This window comes from Emys orbicularis, chromosome 1, assembly GCF_028017835.1.
Source record: "Emys orbicularis isolate rEmyOrb1 chromosome 1, rEmyOrb1.hap1, whole genome shotgun sequence".
Lineage (NCBI taxonomy): Eukaryota > Metazoa > Chordata > Testudines > Emydidae > Emys > Emys orbicularis.
The window spans coordinates 123414663-123442482 of NC_088683.1; the positions used below are offsets into that span (position 1 = coordinate 123414663).

Genomic DNA, 27820 nt, shown 5'->3' on the forward strand with positions numbered 1-27820 from the left:
TAGATCTAAGTACATCGACTTCAGCTATGCTATTCACGTAGCTGAAGTTGTGTGTCTTAGAGCGAACCCATGCGGTAGTGTAGACAAGCCCTTAGAGTGTTCCTGGGAGCAATATTGCCACATCCCCGCTATTCCTCCCCCCTTTCAACGCTATAGTTTTTTCCCCACCTACTATGATTAAATTTCTTAAGGGCCTTATACATGTTTTTTTCCACTAGTAAGGGAGCCTCCATCTCCATTGGCCTTGAATGTTGTGCTGGCAGGTAAGCCACATCCACTCCATCCATTTAAGCACCTAGCAAACTGCTCCCTGTTGCATTTATCTATAAAAACATCCTTAGTAGTGGCAATTACATCAGCCAGAAGATTTGGGGAAATGCAAGCTGTCATAGCTGGCCCTTCCTGTACAATATTTCATATGGGTAAGGCATCACTCAGATCCCACTCTGAGTTTCTGCCCAAGTAGCAATGGGTTTCCATTTGAACCAAATAACTCTCTTATTGGTGTTTTCCCCAAAACTCTTACTAACCAGGGGAGAGCTAGGGTGCACATTTCAAGTGCACAGGGCCTCATCCTTTTATTCACTAAGAGCCTAACCTTTCAGAGTTTCCACAAGATGATTTGTACCATTTGCTGACAGAGAGGAAGGTCAAGCAGTATGTTCTCCGAGACTACCCAAGTGGGTGTTGGGATGCATTGGGGTCTGTTATGCGTTAGCTAGTTTAAACCCCTCTGGCTCAGATTAGGGCTCACACCCACTTGGGGTTCTTCAGCCCGTATGTCTGTTGAGCGTTATGCTCTGGCAGAAGCATCACCATCTTCTTTTGGCGGAGCTATGCTGCCATCTTTCCGACACCGTGGGGCACCCCCCAGGCACACGGTGGGGCACAGTGAGTGCAGTGCTAAGAGTGGGATGGATTTGCACAAGCACTCGAAGAAGTAAAAAAAGTTACTTCTCTGAGCGGGGTGGGAGTTTGGGCGATTCATTACCCGCCTCTGTGGCACGACCCACCCTCCGTGCCAGCTCCCTGCCAGTGCCTGGAGGGTGGCAGGGGCAAAGGCAACGAGGGTCCCTGTTTTCTCTGGAGGGGCCTGACTGGAAGAATCAACAGTGCGAAGCCCGGAGCCTTGACTCCTGCCCCAACCACTTAGGGCCGCCCAGCCTCGCGTCCCCCTCACAGCTGGCAGCTGCCCCCTGCCTCCCAGTGCCTTCCTTCCCCGCCTCAGAGCCCCCCCGCCCCGCCGCATTTGGTTCTGCCCATTCTCTCCCTCCTTCCCCCCTCCGCCCCGTGCACTTGGTTCTGCCCGCTGGCAAGCAGCCTCGCGTCCTCGATTCCTTTCCCCTCCCGGCGCCACCCTCCCAGCTCGGTGTTTTGTCCCCGGGCGGGTTCCGTAGCGCGTGCAGCGGCCCCTCCCCTCTGCGGCTCGCTCGCTCTGCTGCGCGATTGTGCGGGCGAGAGGCGGCGGCGGCGGGAGGGAGCTAGCGACACAGGAGGCAGCAGCTCGGCGGCGCCATGGCGGCCGCTCTCAGCGACATGGCGGAGCCGGAGGGGCTGTTTCCCGGCGAGGCGGCGGCGGCGGCCGAGGAGGAGGAAGAGGCCGGGGCGGCGGCGGCGGCGGAGTCCGAGGCGCTGCTGCTGCTGAGCGGCGAGGCCGAGAGCATGTCGGAGCCGAGCCCGGAGAGCGCCAGCCAGGCCGGGGACGGGGAGGACGAGGAGGAGGAAGAGGAGGGCGGCGAGGAGAGCAGCCTGGTGGGGAGCAGCAGCACCAGCAGCGGCTGCTGCAGCGACGAGACCCGCTCGCTCAGCCCCGGCGGCAGCAGCGAGGCCGACGCTAAGGAGGAGCCCAAGGGCCCCCGGGGCAGCCAGGAGGACGGGCTGGGCCGCGGCGGCGGCAGTAGCAGCAGCAGCAGCGTCGTGTCCAGCGGCGGAGACGAAGGCTACGGCACCGGCGGAGGGGGCGGCAGCAGTGGCAGCAGCAGCTGTAGCGCCACGTCGGGGGGCCGGCGGGGCAGCCTGGAGATGTCCTCGGACGGGGAGCCCCTGAGCCGGATGGACTCGGAGGACAGGTCAGTGCAGCCCCCGCGCCTCGGCAGGCTGGGGCCGGCCGCAGCCCTGCGGTCGTTCCCCCCCCGGTCGGGGATTGGGGGGGACGTCGGCCCTGCAGCTCTTCCCTCAGCCGAGGGAGGCCGCCAGGGAGGCTGGGGCAGGTTCAGTCTTGAAATCCCTCGCGAGATGGGGGCCCTGAGACGCCATCTCCTGGGCCTCTTTGCACACAGCGGCCCCTGGGAAATCACCTCCCCCCAGCCCAGAGGCGCACACAGCCCGCACACGGAGCAGCCCCAACCCCAAAGCACCGCCACCCACACTTCTCCTGCCCCCGGCCATCTCCCAGCCAGGGGCAGAGGGCAGTTAGTGCAGGAAGAAGGGATGGGTGGGGATTGTCATTCCTAGAACCGAGAACAAGGGCTAGGAGCCACCAAGTGGGTTGTGTTTTCCTCTTGTACTTACCCAGCAGAAGGAAGAGAGGCCTCAATATTTTTATTTGCATATTGAGCTTTTGCATGGTTAGTGCTCTCTCCTGAATGATTCTGCTCTTACCAGGCTTAATGATAGCAGAAAAAATCGCCGACTTCTGTACTTTCAGTAATCTACTTTGTCCTTAGGTTTTCATTTTCTTCCTGGAGGTTTTTTTTTTTTTTTTTTTTTTCACCTAAAAAATCTCTCGTCAGGTGAGAGCGGTGTTCTTGAAGTATAGAAATCATTAACTGACTGTTTTGATAGCCACTCAGTTTGGTTCCTTCTTGTTTGATGTGCAGAGGTCCGTATTTAAATAGTAAAGTTTAACGACTGTTTTCCTGGGATGCCAATGCCTCTTTCATAAAACAGTGTCAGGTGCCTTTGTAGTTGTATTTTGTGTTAAAATGCAATCAGTATGACCTAAAGTTCAAAGATGAAGTGTTAAAGGTGTTGATTGGTGTATTCTGCCTATACTAGTGCAGGTGTTTGTGTATTACAGAGAGAAGCAACCTGTCTGTAACTATTGAGGGGGAAATTTAGTTTACTTGATTAGCATAGGTTGCTATCTGGTATGTGGAAAGGCCTTGTCATGTACCAACCTTTTCTCTGACCATAAAATACTTTTCTTTGTTTAAAACAAACACAGATTAATAATCAATGTGGTTGACAGACAAGGTAGGTGAGGTAATATTGTTTATTGGGACAACTACACCAACAGAAGTTGGCATCTTTAGGATGTTTTTTAAGGATTAAAATTGAGTAGAATATTTATGTAATTGAATCCAATAAAAGATAAACATATGGTTCCTATATATTATATATTTATCTTTTACACTGTGTTTTTAGTTATTTCCTTCTTGCAAATGAGCAATGAACTTGGTGTGCAGTACTGAATATACTTATAAAATATTGTTTTTGTTGTGATTTAAGCTGTTCAAAAACATGTGATGTACTGAGTGACTCTTGTTTTTGTGTGCTAGTATTTAATTAACAATCAAACTAAATGATAGGACAAATAAATAGAATAAGAAATGATGTTAAATTATTTACTTGTCACTTTACTAGTCCAACTCTATTCTAGATCTAGTTATTATTGAGTTTTAAAATGGCTTAAGAAATTCTGTAACTTTGATCATAAATGGTACTTTGTGTCCTTGACAAATCTAATAGATCATGGCCCATTATAATTTTTACATAAATGTGTTTCTAGTTTTACTTCCATTAAATGGAGAAATCTAGTTAATGTATTTGTTCATGTAGAGGAACAATTGCCAAAACAGTAAGGTTCTTAGCTTTTGAAAAATTACTTATTTACATTTGCAAATGGTATTTCTACAATACAGTGGGCGGTGTTTTTATCACCCCTAACAGTACATGATAGTGTGGGGAGAATTTTTTTTTGTTAAAGTCTAGTTGGACAAAAAGTTTAAAATAGTCCATTCAAATATTGCAGAAATGTAGCAGATGAGATTGATGTCAGTATATTTGAGTATTGACAACCCCAAGTGTTCAAAAACCCTGAATCAGCCCCCCTTCCCCCTCACTCCAAATCATAGAATTGGCTTGAAAATCATGATGATGTAAAAAACTATACATTTTGGGTGCTTTGTATTTGCCATCTGTATCATGTGCCTTTAGCGTGCACTGGGATCATGTTTTCATACCTTTCTCCACTGTTGAGTGCTAGAAATTTCTTTTAAATGAAAGTTGGGATTCTCATGAAATGACATGAAATCTGGGAGTGTGAGCTTTAAAAAGAACACCAAATGTTGCTAGACATTGCAATAAAATTGAGAGGATTGGCAATACTGATTTTTTTCTTCATATTTTAATCTAATATAAACCACTTCATGTGTTTGAGTGACTATCTCAGGGCTTTATAGATACTGGAACACAGATGAGAGCTAGCTATCACGGTGAGAGTGACACTCAACCCAGATAAGTAGCTGAGTTAGGGGAGCAGTGGAAAGAAATGGTGGAGTTTCTCTTTTGTGATTTATTTACTGTATAATAGAATTCATAATTTTCCTCTACCCTTCCTTTGATATGTTCATGCTTGGCAACCAGTCTGAAAACTTTTTTTTTTTTTTTTTGGATCCATGCCTTGTTACAGTGTTTGCATCTAGATTGTAGTATTAATGATGTCTACATGGGGATGCACTTTCCAAATGATTTTAAGGTGTAACGATAGCATCCTGCTCATTGACTGGTGTATTACGTAGAGAACATTACACCCATGCTCTGTGAACTTCACTGACTATCTGTTGATTTCTGAGTGAAGGCTAAGCTTCTGGTTTTCACCTGATGCTCAGAGAGGCTTGAATTAATAGCCCCCTTGTTTAAAGGAGGAAGGGGTTAGTGGAAGGGCATTGTTGGTGAGGGATCCTTTGCGAAGATCTGCCACAGCCTAGGTCTGGTAACATTAAGATTACCATTCAAGGCTTGTTTTCCCAAACTTTTTCTCTGTCGGTTTGAACGGGTGGGCGGGAGTTGTGAGAGGGTCAGAATTTCAGGTGAGTGTTAGCATTCTGATTAGTTTAATGCGTCTGGATTTTATTATTGTTGTCTACAATAATAGAGAAACGCCAAAATAGTTAATTTGCTTACCTTTTGACAGAATAATAGCATGTGCTAGTATGAAAGTATTCTAAAATAAGACCATCCATATATTAGAGCAGGGCGTCAGCAACCTTTCAGAAGTGGTGTGCCGAGTCTTCATTTATTCATTCTAATTTAAGGTTTCGCGTGCCAGTAATACATTTTAACGTTTTTAGAAGGTCTCTTTCTATAAGTCTATAATATATAACTAAACTATTAATGTATGTAAAGTAAATAAGGTTTTTAAAATGTTTAAGAAGCTTCATTTAAAATTAAATTAAAATGCAGAGCCCCCGGACCGGTGGCCAGGAAACGGGCAGTGTGAGTGCCACTGAAAATCAGCTCGCGTGCCGCCTTTGGCACGAGTGCCATAGGTTGCCTACCCCTGTATTAGAGGTTATGTAAGATTTTCATATTTAATTGAAATCTTTCTCCTTCTAAGAAGCAGTAGGTACATGGTTTATTTATAGAATATGATTCCAGAATTGTCACCTGTCTGTATGTCATGCTGAAGCCTGGAATATCTGAGGCAGTGTGAAGCAATGGAAACACCTACATGCATGGTTTGGGACCCTTTTTTTCAGAATATCACCACATTCAGTTACCACTGGGATTTACTGTATGTTACCATCCAGTTTCTAAGTTTTCAGCCATTTTGACTTTATGAATTACACCTGAGTATCTCTGAGCCCAAGACTATTGTGATAGCTGTGGTAACTCAGCCAATCACCACCCTCATTCTACAGCTAATTTGCATGCAGCAATTTCATTGGCTGTATGAGGGCAACTGCATGGTGGATTCCTTGGCCCAACTGCCACACCCATGTAACACAAAATACTCCAAACACATATAGTTCCTCACCTGCACAACTCAGCACAACTCTCCTGGTACAGTAACTCACAGTAAGCCCAAATGCAGCCCCGTACCACAACAAGCACCCCTCATTTGCCACCTGCACAAATCAACACAAAATCTCCCAGCACAAAACACACACTCTAGCCTACCCTGACTCATGCTTACCATAAACTTGAGCAGCAACGCTGCAGGTCATCACAAATAAAGATTATTAATCTATTGTTACTGATTTTGAGTGGATCTTGATAAAACTCTGAGGGTCAGAAAAATTTATTTCCTACAGCAGAAGCCAGGAAATTTTAAATGTTAGAAGTACTGTGTAGAAAATAGACACATGACATTGAGGCTGAATTTGACTCAGAGGATTTTACCCATTTACTCCCAAGTTTGAAATAACATCCTGAAAGTAACTCATATGCACCACTTGGTTTCTTAGGCCTGTTTATCCAATTAATAAATTGCCATGTATGAGAACTTTTTTCAGCTTTAAAGTATTTCTAGTGGTTGACTTTCAGTGCCACTAATGTTTGAGAAGTTGTACAGCACTAACTTGCTGATACCAATCTTGAAAAAACATCTTAAGCTGATTCTCCTCAAAGGATGAAATAGATATAGACAGCTAGTAAATGAATCACCCTGGGTATGTCTTCACTGCAGAGTTAAGTTGGGCTTTTACTCAGGTGTTGTCCCTAACCTCCCCATCCCCACACACAAACTTCTGACCTTTAGTTTGGTTCTGTCAGCTTGGGCTAGTTGGCTTGTCTGGGGCCACAGGCTAAAGCCTGGATGCTGCTTTCAGTTGGACTGATATCCCATTTCAGTGAAGATGCAGGCCAAACCATTCGGGAGCTGATTGTCCTCCAATGCCTCCCACAATTTCCCTGTGTACACAGGAGGACAGACAAGTTCTCCCACAACTCACTTCAAAAGATTCAGAGTGGCTTACCTTACTGCAGTACAAAGAACCATGGGATATGCCTGCAGAAGTACAAGCGGCACTCAGTGTGTACCCAGTAACTTGGAAATGACTGGAGTGTGGCTACTCATACCCAGGTGCTTACACTGGAGTGCTGATTACCCAGGTTAACTCCTGAGGCAAAGACATACCCTCAGAATACTGTGAAGTATTAGTGAAGGACATTTTTAGACAAATGCATTTCAGAAATTATTTTTCAAGGGTTTACTTTTAAACCTTAGATTAAATTGTTCCTTCCTAAATTTTTACTCTCAAAATGAGAATATGGCAGCACTAGGAATGAAAATCCTGATTTCCTTTTTTTGGTGCCACAGGACTCTTTGCTCCTTTTTTTGTGTGATTTGAAATGGGGGTCTCCTTAATCTTTAGTTGTGTGTACTGCCTTTTTTGGGGGGGGGGGTGTTAGCTTATTAGACCTCCTAAAGTCTTAGTGTCAAGGTTGCCCATATTTGACCTACTTTTTTTAAACGGTGAGTTGTAAAACTTAGTCGTCTTCTAAATTGACCACTTTGGAGTGACATTTGTGACTGTATTATGAATGATAAGAGTGCAGAACAGCAATCTAAAATACAATAAAAAGGCAAGCGGTACTAGTGCAGATGCTTCATTTCTGTGATGTGTTCATGTGACCAGATTGCAAAATGCTTCAGGCCTCTTTTATGTATGCATTCTCATTTGTGAAGGCTGCACATCCTATCCAGGAAGTGAAGATCATCCATTTTGCACCTACAATAGGGTGCTTAAGGAGATGGAATTTAATATAATTTGTTCTAGTTCTTATGTAATACTGACAAACCTCGGTTGACAATTGGCTATACGGGCCGTTATTTATAGTTCAGGGATTCTGCTGAAAATAACTTTACCATTGGTTCTTTAAAAGGTGTTCCTGACATCTTTTTGCAATTGCTTTCAGATTCAGAAGTAATACACAGAACGGGAAAAATAAATTCTAAGTTCTTGTTCCCGTAACGTTATGTTCAAGTCTTTATGGCACTGGAAAAAAAGGTTTATTGGAAGACCAAACTGCCCAGATGTTTTATAAGAAGGCTAGTAACATCTCTTGCTATAAAATCTGCTGCTAGTTTTAATTAACCATGGATAACATAAAGGCGTTTTGTGGGATTAGTTGAAAGAACTTGCTCACCTGTACTGAATGTTAATATAGGATTATTGCAGTGATATCTAAAACTTATCTAGAATCCAAGCTTAGTACTCTTGCCACCCAATGAAACAAATGAGTGATATAATTAATTGTGTGAATTACACAATTTATGTAAAAATATATTTGGGATTCATGATAAAAATACTGGCCTTCATTTCCAGATTTTAATCAGACACCTACAAACTACAGACGTTCTCCGACTTGCGTAAGTCGGGAACATATACCCGACAATTACGTGCGTGTCAAAAAAAAAAAAAAAAAACTTATGGAAAAAGTTCCGTAAGTGTGGATTTGCGTAACTCGGGTTTGCATAACCCGGGGAGCATCTGTAAATTTGTTAGCTACTCTGAGGGGTTGAGGATTTTTAAATGATATTTTTGAGTTTTCAGTTACCTCAGACTGCTTCCTTTTGAACTTTCAGTGGTCTTAGTCGTTGATGTCAAGTGTTTTGTCATGTATACCTAGAGCAGGGGTCGGCAACGTTTGGCATGCGGCTCGCCAGGGTAAGCACCCTGGCGGGCCGGGCCAGTTTTATTTACCTGCTGACACGGCAGGTTCGGCGAGCCGCGTGCCAAACGTTTCCGACCCCTGACCTAGAGTGTAAGCAGCATGTTCAAAGAAACTGTTTTGAAAGAATGTTATAAAAACATTCTGTATTTCACATATTAGTTTACAGTGCACAGAGATGTAGTGTTCTAAAGTCTCAGCAGCAAGTTATGACTTTACAAAACTGGAAAATACATCCCATTTCATGAAATTGGTATAAAGCATCCTGCCACTTCCTACTCAAGACTTCCACGGCCAGTTCTTGCTTAGCTTTTCTTTCATGCCAATAGGATGCAAAAAGATGTATCCTGAGACTTGTGATTTCAAATTTTAATTTTCTATGTAGGACTCTCTTTGTGCTAGCATTTAAGATCCTACGGGTATGTTTACACAGGGATAAAACACCTGTGACTGGCTGGGTGTGTGGGCTTGCGGGGCTCAGGCTCCAGGGCTAAAAAGTCAATGTGTAGACCTTCGGGCTTGGGCTGGAGCCTAAACTCTGGGACCCTGGGAGGGTGGAAGGTCCCAGAGCATGGGGTGCAACCCGAGCCTGAACATCTACACAGTGATTTTTAGCCCCATGAGCCTGAGCCCTGCGAGCCTGATTCAGCTGACATAGGCTATCTGCAGCTGTGCCATGGGTCGTTTATCCCATGGCAAATGTAGCTGTACCCTAAATCTTTTTCCAAACTTTACCATTTGCTTAGTTTCAGTGGGCAACTTCTCCAACTGTAAGTTCTGAAAGGCATATGTAAAAATACCCTGTGTATTAGTAATGAAATGGAATCCATGCTGACCGAGTTTGGCTGCCAGACATGTTGTTAACCTATTGAATGTTGTCCAACACTTGGCTGTCTAAATACTGCAGTTGATATAATAGGGGCCAAGACAATTTAGGAAGTTTGTTTGGGTATTAGCCATTTTAAAAAATCCGAATTACTGGCTGTTACCATGAATTTCCTTTATAACTTGGATATATTTAGCCAAATAAGGACATGAGGTAATGGATCTGTGATTAATGTTAGAGTCCCAACACTGCTCAGCATTTTACAGGATGCAAAAGACATAGGGCTTGGTTATCTGTTGCTCTTTTTAGTCTGCTCCTGTGGTGTAAAGGGGGCTTAAACACAGTGGGGCAGATCCTTAGCTGGTGTAAATTGTTATAGGGACCATTGAAGTGGATTTTCTCTCCATTGTAGAGTTGCTAGACTGTATCTGCACTGGCCACCCTGACACAGAGGCCAGGGCCCTGTGTGTGTTGAAAGGAGGGAGCATTCCAAGAGAAAAGAAGAGGTGGGATCAAAGTGCACTAGACACTGGTTATTCTATGCTTCGCACAGCCCACAGAATATATTTAATTCATGAATTAATTTTCTTGATTTTCTTTAAGGTGTACCTATTGTTTTATACAATTTTTGGCTCTTTTAAAAGGGAACAAGGAAAGAAAATGTCAAAATTGACGAGCAGTTGTACACAAAGTGTGATATGGTAATTCGGCTGCAGTGGAAACTTGTAATAAAAATTTGAAGATTTTCTAACTTTCAGATTAATTTAACGATAGTGATCTAGTCAATCTTTCAGTTCTAGAAATTGATCAGATAATCACTTGTCAGAAACCCAGAGTAAGAAATTTTCAGAAAACTAAAATTGAAATTTAGATTCACTATCATGTGTAAAAATAGGTACTGAGCAATAATCATTATTTAACTATTAGCGATTGGTATTCAAGAACTGTAAATTCAAAAAAATCTAGTAGCTTAAGGCCTGAAAAACGTAAACTTTGCTTATCTTTGTGTACTATGAGAGCAGAAAAGTTAAATATTTTTCGGTTGAAATTCCTTTTGTAAAGTATTAGCAAATTTCTTTGTTACTTAGTATGTCAAGTTATGGCCTGAAAGATTTGTGTGAAGAGTTGCAGCGTGGATTTGATTTAAATCAAATTGATTTATATCATGACTTCAATCACTAGTCAGGAAGACTCGATTTAATCATGGATTTCTACATAAAAGTGCATTCTTGTTGGCTGTTATAACCTTAATACGTATTCTTCACAACTCAGAGATAGATGTAGGTTTCATTTTTAGAAGGTACGCACTATACATTTTTAAAGTGATTTATTTTGAAAACTTTTCAGATTAGTTTTACAGCTATATCAGAAAATGAATGATTGTTTGGTTATTTCATTTACCAAAGGTAATTGAAGCAGATATTTATGAAGTCATTGGGAGGTGAACTATCTCCAATTCAACAGGTTAATCATTAATATTTGGAGGATTTTCTTGCCATGCTGTATTAATAGGAGAACATCACCAGACAGACATTTAAATTGTTTCATTTAACTAAAACAACGTCTTGTATTCTGGATTTTTTCTTCAACAGCAAACCGAGAATATTTTAACAAAACAAGCATATGAATTTTTGAATTTAGTTTTTTTTAATATGTCAGCCAGGTCATCATGAGAAACGTAAAATACTAGTTGACACTTAAAATACTGGCTTCTGCAGGTAACTCAGTTGTCTTCACCTTCATTTTCCTGTTTGTTCATAATCTGGAAAAGAAAAACAAGCTTTCCTCCTTTTTCAGGTCCCAAACAATTTCTTAATTTGGAATGAATTAGTCCAAAGGAAGAAAATATTCTTTGTACACTGGCAGAAGAAGCGAATGCTGTTAAAAGTGAGATTATCACTTCAACAGTCTCTGAATCCAAGTGCTTAAGTGACTTCCACCAGTTCACTGGTGTGACTTTCTTTAAAACATCATCAGCAAACATATATTTCTTGAATGGTTCTTATTCCCAAACTGGGTCTCTCTTACGGCGTGCTGCCATTATAGGTTTTCCCTTTTAGTGAGAGAATGGTATGGTAGATCTCAAATCAATGAAGGCTACACTCAGAAAGACCTCAAGACTTCTGGAATATGGTGCTCAACAGTTTCACTTTTGTTTCTACTGCCTGTCCCTGTCTTCTCACATTTATCTCCAGACTTCTTCTCCTTGTCCAGAACTATTCCTCCCCAACATTGAAACTTTGCACTTTTAGAGAGAGGTAAGGGATTGACTCTGTGTACACAAATTTGCGGAGGGACAATAAGGTTGAGGTCTGTTATTTCTCACCTCTATATATTATTTATTTATTTAAAAACATTTTTGCTGTTATCTCTGGAGAGACAAATCCAAAGTTTGAGAACTGCAAAACTAAGCATCTCTGATGGTATCTTCTAGACCAGGGATCGGCAACCTTTGGCACGTGGCCCATCAGGGAAATCCGCTGGTGGGCTGGGACAGTTTTACCTGCAGCGTCCGCAGGTTTGCCCGATCGCAGCTCCCACCAGCCAATGGGGGCTGCGGGAAGCGGCGGCCAGCACATCCCTCGACCCACACTGCTTCCCGCAGCCCCCATTGGCCTGGAACAGCGAACCGCGGCCAGTGGGAGCTGCGATCGGCCGAACCTGCGGACACTGCAGGTAAACAAATCGTTTCGGCCCGCCAGCAGATTTCCCTGACTGGCTGCATGCCAAAGGTTGCCAATCCCTGGTCTAGACTGAGCACAATTGGGTAAATAGAAAGATTAACCTAAATCTATACAGAAGCCTCTGGAACCCCATAAGATTGGGTCCCTAATCCATGAATTATTGGAACTCATTTACAAAACTTTTCTTAAACATTACATGAATATATTGTCTCATACTATAGAATTATAATTTATAATCCCTATTCCATGATGAGATATCTTTGACCTATACTCTTAATTCAAACTATCTTTAGATAAAATGTTTTTTGAGGAAAAAACCTATCAAAAAAATCTGATTTAAATCAACATTTAAAAAAAAAAAAAGCATTGACTTTTATCCACCCTGAAGAATTGTACTTACTGTGTGCAGTGCTAGTGCAATTGGGGATCTAACCTCAATTGTGGCTCCTTTCAGCCACTGTAGTACAAATAATTAATAATCCACACAGTGCAATAGTTTAAAGTTTATCAATTTCCCTTTTTAAAATCAGATTGGTACTTTAGGAATAGCAATTACATACCTTCCATTGGAATAGGCACATACAGTAGTTACCTATTAAAAGGATACAGTAGAACTCAGAGCTACAAACACCTCAGGAATGGAGGTGGTTCATAACCCCGATATGTTCGTAACTCTGAACAAAACATTATGGTTGTTTTTTCAAACGTTTACAACTGAACATTGAGTTAGTACAGCTTTATTTTTTTAGTAGTTTACGTTTAATGCAGTACGGAACTGTATTTGCTTTTTTTCCTGCTCTCTTTCTCTCTTGCGGCCTGATTGTGTACTTCCGTTTCCACAGGAGGTGTGTGGTTGACTGGTCAGTTCATAATTCTGGTGTTCATAACTTTGAGTTTCTACTGTACCATCAACTCCTGTCTTTGGGTTTTTTTTTTTTTTTGGCCTACTTTTAAATGACACTTAAGATGACTATAGCTGAAAGATTAGAAAGAATATTGGTTTTCTTTGTGCATTTGGCAGCACTTTGTGTATAGTCAGTTTAATGGCTTTTCCTGTTTAGTGTGTTTCCTCAGTTTTGTGGGTCTTACATACAGCAACAGGGAAACATATTTTCAAAGAATACAAAAAATGGGATTGTGAAACCACAGAAATTGGCAGGAATACTTAAGTAGGTGTAGTACCTGAAACTATTTTAAATTTTTCTTATATTGACTGTTCTTCATGTTGATGGTGTCCCTTTAAATACAACTCATGGTTTCTTAAATATTTATGATTGGTGTTCTAGAAGTACTGTTCAAATGTAGAATAATTTGTTTTTTCCACAACATGTTAATTGTCTTTATAAAGCTATACACATTTAGCTCTTTAATCTTTCCTCATAAATTCAATCTCCTCCAAAACCCGCTGACCATTTGTTTCTGTTCCCTGAACTCCCAGGAAAATAGACAAGTTGAAGGTAATGTGGTCCCTGGAAGTAAACCTCAAATTCATGGTGTCTTTGCGCCAGAGCCATCTACAGACGCTTTTCTTGATCCATGTGATAATTTTGCATATGTTGGCCAAAACTGTGGTCAGAGTGGGAAAAATTGATTATTTGAAAAAAATATATATATAAAAAGGATTTTTTTTATTTAAATTGGATGTTTTATTTAGAGTGAATACAGGTTTGTTTAGGAAAAAAACTATTTAAAATTAAATTTGAAACCCATAGTCTTTGTTAAGGCCTACACTTATTATAATCTACTGAAATCATTTAAACCAATTACAAAAAATATTAAGTAGTGCATGTTTTCTGCTAAGTTTAAAGAATATCCTCCCACTGAACTGGTAGAAGTCACTGGCTGAGCACCTGGAACCAGAGTTTGCTGAAGTGCTAAATCAGTTTTGACAGCAGTAATTTCTTCTGCAGGTCAACTAGTTAAGTTCAATGACTAGTGTATAAGAAACAAGTTTGAGGTTGAGAAGGCAGGAAAGCTTGTTTTCCTCTTCCAATTTATGAATAAAATCTAGGTATGAGAGAATCAGATCTACTGGTTCTAAAATTTTGTAGGACGTGTCTAGAAAAAATTAGTTCTCTTCATAACTACAGATAATACTTCCTTTGTTTAATAAATCAGTAAGTTTTAAATGCAAAACATGCTTTGATAAACTTTTTTCTTATGCATCTAACACATTTAAGTAGTTTTATTCAATAAAAAAATTAAAATGCTGTTTGTCCTTTTTAATTGAATTTCCATGCAAATGAGCTTGACTTACTTACATTTTTACTTGTGATTTATCATCTAGTAAATAAGAAATGCATCATTCACTATTTTCTAACATAAAATAAGTAAGAATCTGAATAAATGTAAGTTAAGCTATATAATTGCTTAAATGTGTTGAGGCATAGTCTAATTAAGAAAAAGAAGCACCAAATTTAGTGTGAAGGCTGTATTTAGTTTTCAGTGTGTTTTAATAATAAAAGAGGCTCAACCTTTTTTTAAGGTAAGTAACTAAAAAGTTTAATGCAAAACATGATTAAAATAGATCTAAGTCAAGGTTTCCTACTTGCTAATTTAAATCATGATTAAAATTGGTTATTTAAATCCAGCCACTCTGACTCCATTATCCTTTTTTTTTTTTTTTTTTTGGGTTGTGTCACATTGCATGCTTGTTTAACTTGCTCTTCATTCTTGCTGCTGTATCTGTTTCATTATAACTGCTTTCCTGGTTTCTCTTTCCTGTTAATTTATTATTTGCATTACAGTAACACCCAGGGACCCCAACCAAGATCAGGGTCCCACTGTGTTATCTACTCTACAAACTCATAATAAGAGTTCTTGCTTTGAAGATCTTACGATGTACACAGTCAGGGTAGACAAAGCATAAAGGCACAGAGAGGTGGTGATTCAGAATATCTTATTTTGTTTTCTGTACATGTTTCTTATCTCTCTAGGTCCCTTTGTATTATTTCTCTTGTCCTCACTGATTTTTGTAAATCCTCCCAATGTAATGTCAACAAACTTTAGTAATATGATCTTTCCCTCCATTTCTAGGGTTTAAAAATGTGTGGCGTAACCCATCTAGATACGGCTTCACAATTATCTACTTCTAAAAAGTACTTTTTAAAACCAGATTTAGTGCTGGCATGGCAACTCACTTTTAAAATGATCTCTCATTGATCTGTGTCTGTTCATTTTCCACTGTTGATTTCTCAGCATTCAAATTACATTATAAAAATACAAATAGTTGGTTCTTATGTTTATTTTTGATAGTTTGTAATTGTAAAGCCTTTCTTGTTTATTTCACATGGTTTTAGTTATCATGGCTTAATCTGGGTATGGTTTAGGTGTGATTTTCAAAAATGCCTATGTGATCTAGGACCACAAACACTTTCAATTAGACTTGTGCACCTAAATCACTTAGATGATTTGAAAGTCACACCCAGTATTGTTTATCATAAAGTTTTGTCTTCATTTAGGACTTTACACCTAAATGGCAATACTTAGTAGGGTGGTGGTTGTTGAGCACCTAAAAGTGTCCTGGGCTCTTTAGACACATAAGGGTTCTGTCCTGTCTAAAGAGCTTTAAATGTAAGTAGGCAACGCACACAAGAGTGGGAAAAGGTTGTAGTGAAAGTCAGTTTGTATTGATTCTTAATTTAATTATTTACCCATTTTTAACTGCTATAACCTAAATACAGGATATTTACTCATTCTTTTATCCCTTCCATCACTTTCACATACTGATTTATCATCCCAGGTTTCTCTCTGTACCTCCCTTTTCATTTTTGTAATTTTTCTTTCCTTTTTGGAAGACCCTTCTTCTGTATAAGTCAGCAGTTGCATTTTGTGGATATTTCTGCTCTTGCTGCTGCTAGATAGGAGTTTCTGCCTCTGCTCCCCATGATTTCTGTGTTACTGCTTGAATCCTGACATTCTGGCCTATTCCCTTTTCTCCCTGATGGGCATTGGGTGTTCTGTGATCCATTATTCTATGGTGGTGATACTCTCTACTCTGTACATTTTTCTGATTATCAGTGGAATTTCCTCAGTCAGGTACCAGATTATCTTCTGCACCACTGAAGGAACTCAGATAGGTCCCATGTAATTCAGGGCAAACGGCTGTCCTAGGAAGCTCATCAGAACAACTTCTTAGAGTAGAAAGAAGTTTTTCTCTCTACTCTTAAGATTCACTTGGGTTAGTTGCCATTCACATGACAAGTAGGACCTCTGTGGCATATTGGCACTTGCAGGTTGGAACAAGAAAGAACAAGTTAAAAATCCAAAATTAAGCAAGGGAAATTCTTTTGTTCCTGAAACAGGAATATTTTTGATAATTGGGAAAACTTGTAGAGTAGAGATGCATCACCAGTATGGAGTTAAAGGATCACAGAGCACCAGTTGACCACTTCAGAGAAGAAAACCCATGTGTAGGTAAGTAAATTTTATCTTTTCAGCTTCTGTTGCTGGCCATGTGTCTATCTCCTGGGGAATCTTATTTAATAATACCTCATATTTTTCAGAATGTGTACTTAATCTTTCCACAGATCTATATTACCCTGGCTTTACATTGATATAACTAGTACTTGAAGAGCATTGGTTTAGATTCCATTAAATCTGTACTTGGGCAAGTGATAATTGCAGTCATTAACTGTGTATTTTATCCTACTTCAGTACCCAGAATGTTGGTCTTAAAACTATCAAATACTAACATTGTAAGAAGTCAGTATTAAAACCAGCTTCACATTCACAGATGATCAAGGTAACCATGCAATATGTTTATAGTAACATATTTAACTATATACTTAAATTCTGTCTTTGTCTGTTACAAGTTTTTAACTGAGCAGCAATCCTGTGGTCTAATTCCTCCATCTTTGAAACTTGTAAGAGTCAGGCAATGGAAGGAACAGTGTGTCACTCCCAGGAGCGTGACTGTATGTTTCAGTTCAGAACAAGTTTGGTTTGCAATTTCTGTTCCTAAGTGAGAGAGCAAGCAGTGAGTCAGATTCTCATTATTACTACATAGCAACTAGATACCCACAGCTGACCTGTGCCAGCCAACTTGGGCTCGGTTTCTGGTGCTGTTTCATTGCTGTGTAGACATCTGGGCTCAGGCTGGAGCCTGGGCGCTGGCATGGGCCAGCTCTGGGTTTTTCTTTGCTGTATAGACATACCCTTAGAGTGTTTCTGGTATCTGAGCCCTAGTTTACAAGTGATGAATGCTGCATCAAAGCAGAAAGGATCGTAACCTTACATGCTGCTCAGGACACATCCTTCAGATGGAAAAAGCTTACTGCAAAAGCAAGGGCTCACAGAGTTCATCTGATTGTGTCATTTTCAGACTTTGTAAGTATCTATCCTGACAAACTGTTATACTTGTGTGGAGTCCCAATTAGAGGTGATCAGGAATTTTTCAGCAGTGTTTTTTGTTGGAAAATGCTGATATGTCAGAACAAAAACTTGCAGGTACGGATCAGTTTTGACAGGTTTTTTACTTGACTTTTTTTGGTTCATTTTGACATTTTTATAATGGAAAAACTTTTTTTCTAGTTCAAAACAACTTTGTTTCAAAATTTCATTTAATTTGTAGTTAAAAAAAAAGAATAGTCTAAATAAAACAGAAAACTTTGACTCAAATTGAATTTTTTTTTTTTTTCAGATTTTCAGTTTGTGAAAATTTCTGAGATTTTGACTTTTTGCCCTGATTCAGGATGGGAATTTTTTTTTTAATATCTCAGATTTTCTTAGGATGGAAAAACTGTTTCCTGCCTGTCTCTAGTCCTTCTGAAGTTAGTAGGACTCAATCCATAAATCCTTTAGTTGAATTAGGGTCTTAGAGGGTATTTTATGTGGAGGAAGTCCATTGCCTCAGGCTGTACTCTCTAGCATTCTATCTGTTTTCCTCTTGAAAAGGAGTGTAATGCATAGGAAAACCTGTAAGCTAACTTTTCAAGTGCTTTACTTTTCACTTTGATGTAAATTAGTGAAGTGGCCAGATAATTACCTTCTCACAGGATTCTCTGGGTTATGTTTGTTTTAACTCCCAACCTGAGCTGAGTGATTGGAATTTCTCTTCAGTTCCTTCCTTTTTTTCGGGGAGGGCGGGGGGAATAAGAACGGCCATACTGGGTCAGACCAAAGGTCCATCTAGCCCAGTATCCTGTCTTCTGATAGTGGCCAATGCCAGGTGCTTCATAGGGAATGAACAGAACAGGTAATCATCAAGTGATCCATCCCGTGTTGCCCATTCCCAGGTCTTGCAAACAGAGGCTAGGAATGTTTCAGAGTATGTTTTGCATCCCTGCCCATCCTGGCTAATAGCCATTGATGGACCTATCCTCCATGAATGTATCTAGTTCTTTTTTGAACCCTGTTATAGTCTTAGCCTTCACAACGTCCTCTAGCAGAGTTCCACAGGTTGATTGTGTATTATGTGAAGAAATATTTCCTTTTGTTTGTTTTAAACCTGATGCCTGTTAATTTCATTTGGTGACCTCTAGTTCTTGTGTTATGAGAAGGAGTGAATAACACTTCCTTATTTACTTTCTCCAAACCACTCATGATTTTATAGACCTCTATCATATCCTCCCTTATTCATCTCTTTTCCAAGCTGAAAAGTCCCAGTTTTACTAATCTCTCCTCCTATGGAAGCTGTTCCATACTCATTAATTTTCTTGCCCCTTTCTTTATCTTTTCCAATTCCAATATATCTTTTTTTGAGATGGGGTGACCAGATCGGCATGCAGTATTCAAGATGTGGGCGTACCATGGATTTACATAGAGAAATATGATATTTTCTGTCTTTTTATCTGTGCCTTTCCTAATGATTCCCAACATTTTGTTAGATTCCCCCAGTAGTGGTTTTGGACAATTGCTCATCTGCCTTGATGGATATGTGGGGCCACTGGGGGAGATAGTGAAAGAAATGTGGATGACATGCAGTTCTAAGTCTTCCTTATGTCTGATCTTGATAGTAGTCTTCCTTTTCTGTTGTCTCGCAGAGATAGATTAGATGGGAGTGATGTGGTTAAAGCTCAGACCAGATAAAACAAGATGTGTAAGCCTTTGGAAGTATCTAGAGGGGATGGAAGGGGTATCTTCCACCTCTGTTCGCAGGCTCTTGGTCTCTAGCCAGTGGTTCTCAAACTTTTGTACTGGTGACCCCTTTTACATAGCAAGCCTCTGAGTGCGACCCCCCCCCCCTTATAAATTAAAAACACTTTTTATATATTTAAAACCATCATAAATGCTAGAGGCAAAGCGGGGATTGGGGTGGAGGCTGACAGCTCATGACCCCCCATGTAATAACCTCGTGACCCCTTGAGGGGTCCCAACCCCTAGTTTGAGAACCCCTGCTCTAGACAGTGATCAGCAGTAGTGCTGCCTTCCTATTCTCTGGTTAGATACTTGCTTTCAACAGTTATCCACGTATTTGTCACCTTCAGAAGCTATTCTTAAGGATCTCTCAGAAGTTATATCTAGTATAGAATGAGGCTGCCTGCTTATTTAGCAGTGTTGACTACAGCGATCGTGTTTCCTGAAATCTGTACTGGCATCAAGTTGTGGACAAACCAGTGGAGGTATACACACTACAAAGTTACTTTTGGCAGCAAAACAAAACCACCTTGATGAGAGGCAAAGCTTTTTGCCGTAAAATTAGAGTGACAAAGCATTGGTGTAGACGCTGCCATTCATTATTTTGACATAACTGGCCTCCCCCAGCATCCCACAATGCTGGCTGTGACCACCCTGTTCACTGTTTTGAACTTGGCTGCCCTGCAGGCATTCACCCTCCCCTTTCAAAGCTTCGGGAAGCTTTCATTATTCCTCAGTGTGGAGAGTGCACAGAGCTGCTGAGGATGACTCTCCCAGTATGGGAGAACTCAGAGGGAATTACAGAATCCCTAATGTGAAATCAGCAGGCAGGCAGAGCAGGCTGCTGCTATTGGGGGGGGGGGGAGGGGGAGGAGGAGGGAGGAGGGAACTGCTGTGCTCTGCAGAGCTGGGGGCTAATGTGGGGGGGGGGTGTCCCCCCTCCCCCAGGGTTGGTTGCTCAGGCTGCTGTCTGAACTTAGAGACAGCATGCCGACACTCTCTCTCTTCTCCCCCCCCTCCCCTCCGCACACCCCATTCCCTGTCACACAATCTCCCTCTCCTCCCCCTACACTTCAGTTAAAAAGCAGCTGGTAATCTAGTAGGATGCCCGTGGAACGATGGGATTGAGAAACCTGCATCATGTGACACATGTTAGGCATTGCAAACCCTTCCCAAAGCACCCTGCAGCCAGTTTCACAGTGGGGATAGCTACCCACATTGCACTGCTCTCTGTGTCCGTGCAAGAGCTGCTAGTGTGGATGTGCTCTGCCAACACAAGGAGCATAGTGTGGACATGCAAGAGTGGTTTAATTAAAGCGGCATAACTTTTGTCAACAAAATTCTGTAGTGTAGACAAGGCCCTAGATTTGAGCATCTTGAAGGCTGGGTGTTCTTAGTGGAGGGACAGTAACTCTGAAATGTTCTCCTTTTGATCAGACTGAACTAAAGTTTGTTGATATTCAAGAGCTCTCATAAGGCCCATCTGTTAGGTTTGAATTTTGCCTGGGGGAAGATTGCACCAGTTAAGCTCCTGAGGGGAGAACAGTTAGATCTAGAAAACATGGTTGTAAATTTTACAGGGTTTGGTGTGTACCTTTTTATTCAGTGTCTGGCTCTGAAGTAGCCTTTATGTAAGTTGACTGTGGCAAGTAATGATGTGTTTATAGAAAGGTAGAACAGAATTATGCTGTTCTTGTTTGTTTTTTTAATATTCATTCTAAGCCCTTATGCTGTCTTCAGTTATGAAAGACTGACAAAGATGAATTTTGAGATAACAGTGCTTTCAATAAATTGGCCAGAAGGGATTACTTGCAATAGTGATGAAATCAGCCTCCTTGGAGAACTGAACTGTGTGTCAAGAGTGGTATGTGCTTACATCATTTTCTTTAATGAAATAAAATATATGTTCAATATATTTTCATTCATATTTCTTTATTTTATCATGCATTTTTCAAACTTGCACAGCCGTTAGGTCTTAAGAATGTATGTAATCAGTTTAAAATGTCAAAACAAAGCATTTTACAGTTTTTCTTTAATTTTCCAATTAAAAGGAAAAGTAGAATCTATAGATCAGATGATGCTTGAGGAACTTCAGTCCGGAAGAAAAATGTTTGAATTTTAAAAACAGAAATTAGTGGTTTAAAATTGAATGATCTTTTCACTTTTCCTTTGACCGATATTAAATTCAGCCCCATAGGCCAGATCCAACCTTCTTGATGGATTTATATGGCCCACAAAGCACATTCATATCTACAGAGGGTAAGCTGTAATTTTAAAAAATAACTTCACAATCTTTATGAGGGCTAGTTATGAAGATAACTTTCCAACTCTGAATCAAATGTAGACCAATTGAGCGTTGTCATCCTGAAACAATGGCTCTGAAGTGTGAACTCCCCTACCTAGGCCTATGTTCATTTTTTGCCTCATTAAGTCTCTCCAAATGTCAGCATTAACTATTTAATTGGTGATCATTTTAGTGAATGAAATGGGTGGGAATAAAGTCTGAGGTTGGGTTTTGGGAGATAGTGCCAAGAAGGAAATGGAGAGGGATGAAAGGAGATGCCCAAAAACAAAAAGAGGGGCAAATACAGGAGGATAAGGAAGGAAGGAAGAGAAACAAAGGGCAAAGATGGCAGCGGTTTAAAAAGTGTTAACTTTTTCCCACTGTTGAGTGTGAGTGTAATAGGAAGGTATTTAGGTTTGGAAGGATTAGCTTTTTATTGGTAACTATTGGAAAATTTTGTACTGTACACACAAACTGATGAGAAAATATTTCTATTGATGGTGACTGAAATTTACAGCTAGGGAAAGTAAGAAAAATGCTGTTTGAGACCTTACTAGAGTTTGATTTAAGGGTATTTACTTTGTATTTTGACATGTGGTGTTGACCATTTGTGTGTTAACTGTTAGAAACTTTTAACTTTTTGAATCTCAGCATCTACTGTCATAAATAATTATCTAAGGCTCCCCTTATTTCCTGCAACTTTGAAAATTTAAATAGATACATATTGAAAAAATGCTTAAAACCCATAATTCTGCTCAACTGTGAATTTAAATCAGTAATTAAAAATGCTTAAAAATAACCAATATTATCCGTCAGTTATAAAAGTAAAAATTGATTTTTGCTAAGCCTTAAGATATTGAACAAATAATTACCGGTAAGTTTATTTAATATATAGAAGCTATTGTCTACCTTCAATCTTTCATTAAATCTACTGTTGGATATCAGTGGGAGATAATACGGGGAACAGAGATAATTTGAACATCGGATTGCTATACTTGATTGCACCATTAGTCTTTTGAGTCAGATATCATGCTTCCAGAAATTACCAATACATGGATGCTTCAGAGGTATGTTTGAAAATCCCACCATGCAGTGTGCAAGACTGCAAGGAAAAAATCTCCCTCCTGACATTAATACAGTTAGGCCCGAATCATGAATTTGTTAGCAAGCGCATCTACAAGCATTTTTTGATTAAAAATATCACAGTGCAATGTACTATAGACTCAGAATAATTTGGCCAGATCGATGTGCTTTACTCTGTTGTCTGTACATTTGGACCTACTTAAGCATACAAAGCCCTCAAGAGAGACAGGAAAATTTGCTTAGCAAATAGTTGCATATGATGGAGTTTCTGTCAAGTGAACAGGCAGGGAACTACAGGAAGAGAGAATGAACATGTGCTTAATACAATGGACTTGAACCCAAAATAACTGAGCTCTCTCTCTGCCACAATTCTTATTTGCTGTTGGGCAAGTCACTTAAACAAGAATTTTTGATAACTAATTTTGTCTTTTATCTCTGCTTCAATAATTGAGACGTGATTTAAGAATACAGTAACTCCTCACTTAAAGTCGTCCCAGTTAACGTTTCGTTGTTATGTTGCTGATCAATTAGGGAACATGCTTATTTAAAGTTGTGCAGTGTTCCCTTCTAACGTGTTTGGCAGCTGCTTGCAGGCAGAGCAGCCTGTTGCAGCTAGCTGGTGGGGGGTTGGAACCCCGCTCCCCTAAGTTCCCTGTGCTGCAGCCGCCCAGAAGGCTATCCATTGCCGGCAGTTCAGCTGTCCCTCCCCCCACCGCCATGTGCTGCTCCTGCCCTCTGCCTTGGAGCTGCTCCCAGAAACTCCTGCTTGCTGTGCAGGTGGAGGTGGGGGGCTAATGTCAGGGTGTCCCCCTGCACCTGCACCCCGCTTATCCATATAGAGCAGGGAGGGGGCACAGACGGAGAGAGAGAGCTTGGGGCAGCAGCTGCTGTCTCAACTTCCTGATCCACTTAAAAAGACAATACACTTAAGCGTGGGTCAGCTTACTAAAGGGGCAGTGTGTATCTCTCTCTCTCTCTCCCTCCCTCCCACGAGGCGTATGTCTGTCTGTCTGTTTCTGTCTGCTATGCTGTCTCCCCTCCCTCGTGTTCATGCTGCCTTGTGTGAGAGGCTACATTAACAACAATGTGTTAACCCTTGAGGGCTCAGCCGAGTGCTAGTTCATCATTTAGCAGCATGGCATTCCCTGGGAAATATCCCTCCCTCTTCCATCCTCTAACTTCACCACCTCAACCAAGCTTCACAATCATCATAGCTGTGAACAGTATTAAATTGTTTGTTTAAAACGTATACTGTGTGTATATCTATATAATATATAGTTTTTTTGTCTGGTGAAAAAAATTTCCCTGGAACCTAACCCCCCCATTTACATTAATTATTATGGGGAAAATTGGATTCGCTTAACATTTTCACTTAAAGTTGCATTTTTCAGGAGCATAACTACAACATTAAAAGAGGAGTTACTGTACTGGACACAGCACAGACACTACTAAATGTTCCAGCACTGGCAAAGGACCTTGGAGCCAAGGACCTTCCTCCTGCTGCCACCTCTCAAACACACGTCACAAGGGTCCCTTACTGATATCTCCAGGACTGGGTGGGGACAGAAAATACAGACCATGTGGACAGTGTGTGGTGGGGCGGGGCTGGAGGGAGCCATTGTGTTTCTGGAGTGTCCATTCACAAAACCCAGCCCCTGAGACCTAAAAGAGGCCCTTGAATAAGAAAATCAACAATAAATCCAGCCTCTTTGAGGGCAACAAGAACCCTGATTACCTGAAATGTATATTCTCTTATCTCCTGTACCTCTGAAATAATCAACGTATTTCTTTCTGCAGTATCACTAGAGAAGTTACCAACTCAAATATGTTTCAGTAAGACTGAAGTCCAAAGCCATTTGAAACAAAAAGTGAGATGACAGCAGGCTACTTGTATTTCAGGGGGACTAACACACAAAAATAGGGAGAGGCATCCACATATTTATTCTGAAAGTAATGGACTCCTGTTGAGGAGCTTCTGCTGATTATCAGTCATGCTAATAAGCAAAAAGTAGCTATTTCCAGAATAGGAAGATGTAACAATACTTGTGAAATGTTCATCTTACCTCCCCCTGTAAATCATTTTGAGATCTACTGATGAAAAGCGCTTTATGAGAGCTAGATATAGTTAGTGGTATTCTCAGTATTTTAATGTCTTGCATAAAGATATGCTAGATAGGAAAATGGGGACAGAAATGAAAAAAATGTGCTAGCAACAGCTCAGCTGGGAATGACAGTTTATGTATTCTTTATCTCTAGGGCATATATCAAATGGATTGCAGAAATCCAGACAGATAAAGCACTTTATCCAAAATACCCAAGGAATCCTCAAAACTCATTTCAAGTGCAAGTTGGCTATTAAGTGACATTTCCCAGGATTCTGTTAAGAGTAGGAACTGACACTGGCTTGTTGTACTAGCTATGAGAGTCCTATAGCTTGAGCAATGGAATGAGGACTTCACAGATGAAATGGCGTTCATGCACTGCCTATTCAGTTGCAAACTGGACTGGTTCTTAGCCATCAAAAAATTAAAGCAGATGTGGAGCACAGATGATCCACATATGAACTACCTACCCTGGGTTCCAATTTTTGGAGTGCTAAACTTCAGTTTAAACACACAGTAGGTCCTTATCAAACACTTTTTCCAGCAGTTATAACCAGTCCAAATTCTAGGGGTTATTGTTCTCCCACTTTATTAATAGGCCTGGCCATCATAACAAAAGGATTCTTAGCATCTTCCCACAGCCTTAAGGTTACTGGTTTCAGCCTTTCCCATATTTTTTCCTAAGAGGAAAGAATTTTCTGAAAGCAATCCAGTATCTACAGAAAACTGTGGAGCACAGATGATCCACATATGAACTACCTACCCTGGGTTCCAATTTTTGGAGTGCTAAACTTCAGTTTAAACACACAGTAGGTCCTTATCAAACACTTTTTCCAGCAGTTATAACCAGTCCAAATTCTAGGGGTTATTGTTCTCCCACTTTATTAATAGGCCTGGCCATCATAACAAAAGGATTCTTAGCATCTTCCCACAGCCTTAAGGTTACTGGTTTCAGCCTTTCCCGTATTTTTTCCTAAGAGGAAAGAATTTTCTGAAAGCAATCCAGTATCTACAGAAAACTCAATCTATTTGCAGAGTCCCGAGGCTTCAGAAAGTCACTGAGATTTGTGACTTTGTATCCAAAAGAAGTAAGCTAGTGCACACTCCAAGGGTTAAATATAGATATCCATTCTATTCCCTATTGTCTAGAGAGATTTTTCAACTTCTGTAGACTTGAAAATAACATATATATATATATATATATATATATTATATGATATAAATCCCAGTAACCATAAATCAGCAGTAATTCCTAAATTGCATACTCTATTCATCATGTCCAATACTGCTCTCCTACTATTCTGATCTGACAGTAGGGTTGCCTTTTAACAGCATCTTTTTGTACAGTGCCTAGCACGGTAAGGTCCTGATCCATAACCAGGGTTCCTAGGTGGTATGGTAATACAAATAATAATATGTATGGAACCTGGGTGAAGTAACCATCCCTGCTCCCACCCTCTCTACCTATTGTACTTGTGATAGTTTTTTTGACTCCCCTATGCCTGCCAGTAATCCATTGTGGTCTGGCTGTAGCAACCTTCTCTCCCCTTCCCCCCATGCACACCTGGTGGTTTGGCTTATGGGGGCCATTCTATGTAGAAAGACCAGTATTCCATTCTTTGTGTCTTAGTATCTGAGGAAAAAACTCTTGGGGATGGAGCAAAGACCCCTTCTCCTAGGTGCTTTGATAGATTATCTGATGTGATGGCTAGAAGGAATGTCTGCTGCAGGAAAGACAGCAGATGCTTGATCAATGGCTAAGGATATAGTCAAGGCTAGAAATATCAAGATAAAATTCCTTTAACCCACTAGATGTAATCTACAAGGTCTCTGGACAACGTATCTGATAAATCTAATGCTATATGGATGGGAGAGGAGACTTGAAATAAACTTGAGTTAATACTTCCCCAAACTGAAACATTTGCTTTGAGATAGGAAACTTGAGCCCTTGGTGAATCTTGGTAATGAATCCTGATTTTCTCACAAGGCAAACCATATCGTCCAGGTCCAGTGATGTTTTCTCAAGGTAGAGGCATCAAGAATACTGCCAGATACTGCCAATAATGGTATGGCAGTAAGCTTAAGAGTTTCAGGTTCTAACCTCTCATGTAGCTCAGGAGAGTCTGATATAGTAGTGCTTTGAATGGGCCTGTCCGTAGTTAGAGTAGTCCAAGATTCTGACACACATTCTTTCCTGGTAAGAGAAATATAGCTTCTGAACCACTCCAGTGTCATTAAGTCATTGATGCATTGTCTCATTTTTGTGGGCTACTTTTACTAGTAGTGGAAAAGGATGTATTTCACACTTGTGCTCCTGAATGAAATGCACAATTTTTTCATGCTTTCAGGTGCCTGTGCCAGATTTAAAAAAAAAAAAAAAACCCAGAAAACCCCCAGTAAGACAGCCAGTTGTAAGTGTCCTAGGGAGAATTCTTTTTAATCAGCTTAGCCAATCCACATGTTTGTTCCACTCCAGGTGAGTGAGTGCAAAACTCATGAGGAGCTCAACTTCTACAAGGGTGAAAGACTTGTCTTCCAATTTGACTTTTTGCTCTTGGCTGACACCCTGCTGGTTGCTCTGTGCAATCAATGTAGGTGTAGTGGTCATCTTTGTACAGGTTGGAGATCTCTAGGATTGTGGGAAGAAGGGCTCTGATGATAGTCTCAACCACCTGCAACTTCAAAAGGCCTACGTTTTGAGTTTTTCTCCAAACACACACATAGTCCAAAGCCATTTGAGCTTTCCAGCCAGAGAGGCGGGCATTCTTGGTGATTTTTTTTTGAATGGTGGTCCAATAGCTATTTCCCTGATTTCTGTAAGATATTCACCATTGCAGAGATTTTTGTACTGAGCGTGGAATGACCTGTAGCCTGTCAGAGCTATCCTACAGTAACAAAAAAAGGGCCTGAGGTATATTTGGAAACGGTAAAGTTTGCTTAATAAAACCTTCTTCTATGAAGGTCTCTGCCTTTCTGTGTGTGGATATATGCCTTGAAAAGCCATGACCATTTGGGAGTGCATGAGAATTCTCGTTTGAGGGTGGTATCATCATCCTACTAAGGGAGTGCACTCTCCCAACTGCCTCAGTTCCTTTGCTGGCATCACAGAGAAGAAATGGAACTTGCTTTTGGTCTTCAGGACTAG

At 40.7% G+C, this 27820-nt stretch overlaps 1 protein-coding gene across 1 annotated transcript in view; it reads left to right on the plus strand.

Moving 5' to 3' along the window:
- Positions 1-2004: 2004 nt before the first annotated feature.
- Positions 2005-27820, plus strand: part of AEBP2 (AE binding protein 2) — an 87365-nt gene continuing 61549 nt past the window's right edge. The window contains exon 1 of the mRNA XM_065404125.1: positions 2005-2069. Coding sequence (XP_065260197.1) covers positions 2023-2069 — 47 coding nt within the window. The 5' untranslated portion in view covers positions 2005-2022. The remainder of the gene's footprint in view (positions 2070-27820) is intronic.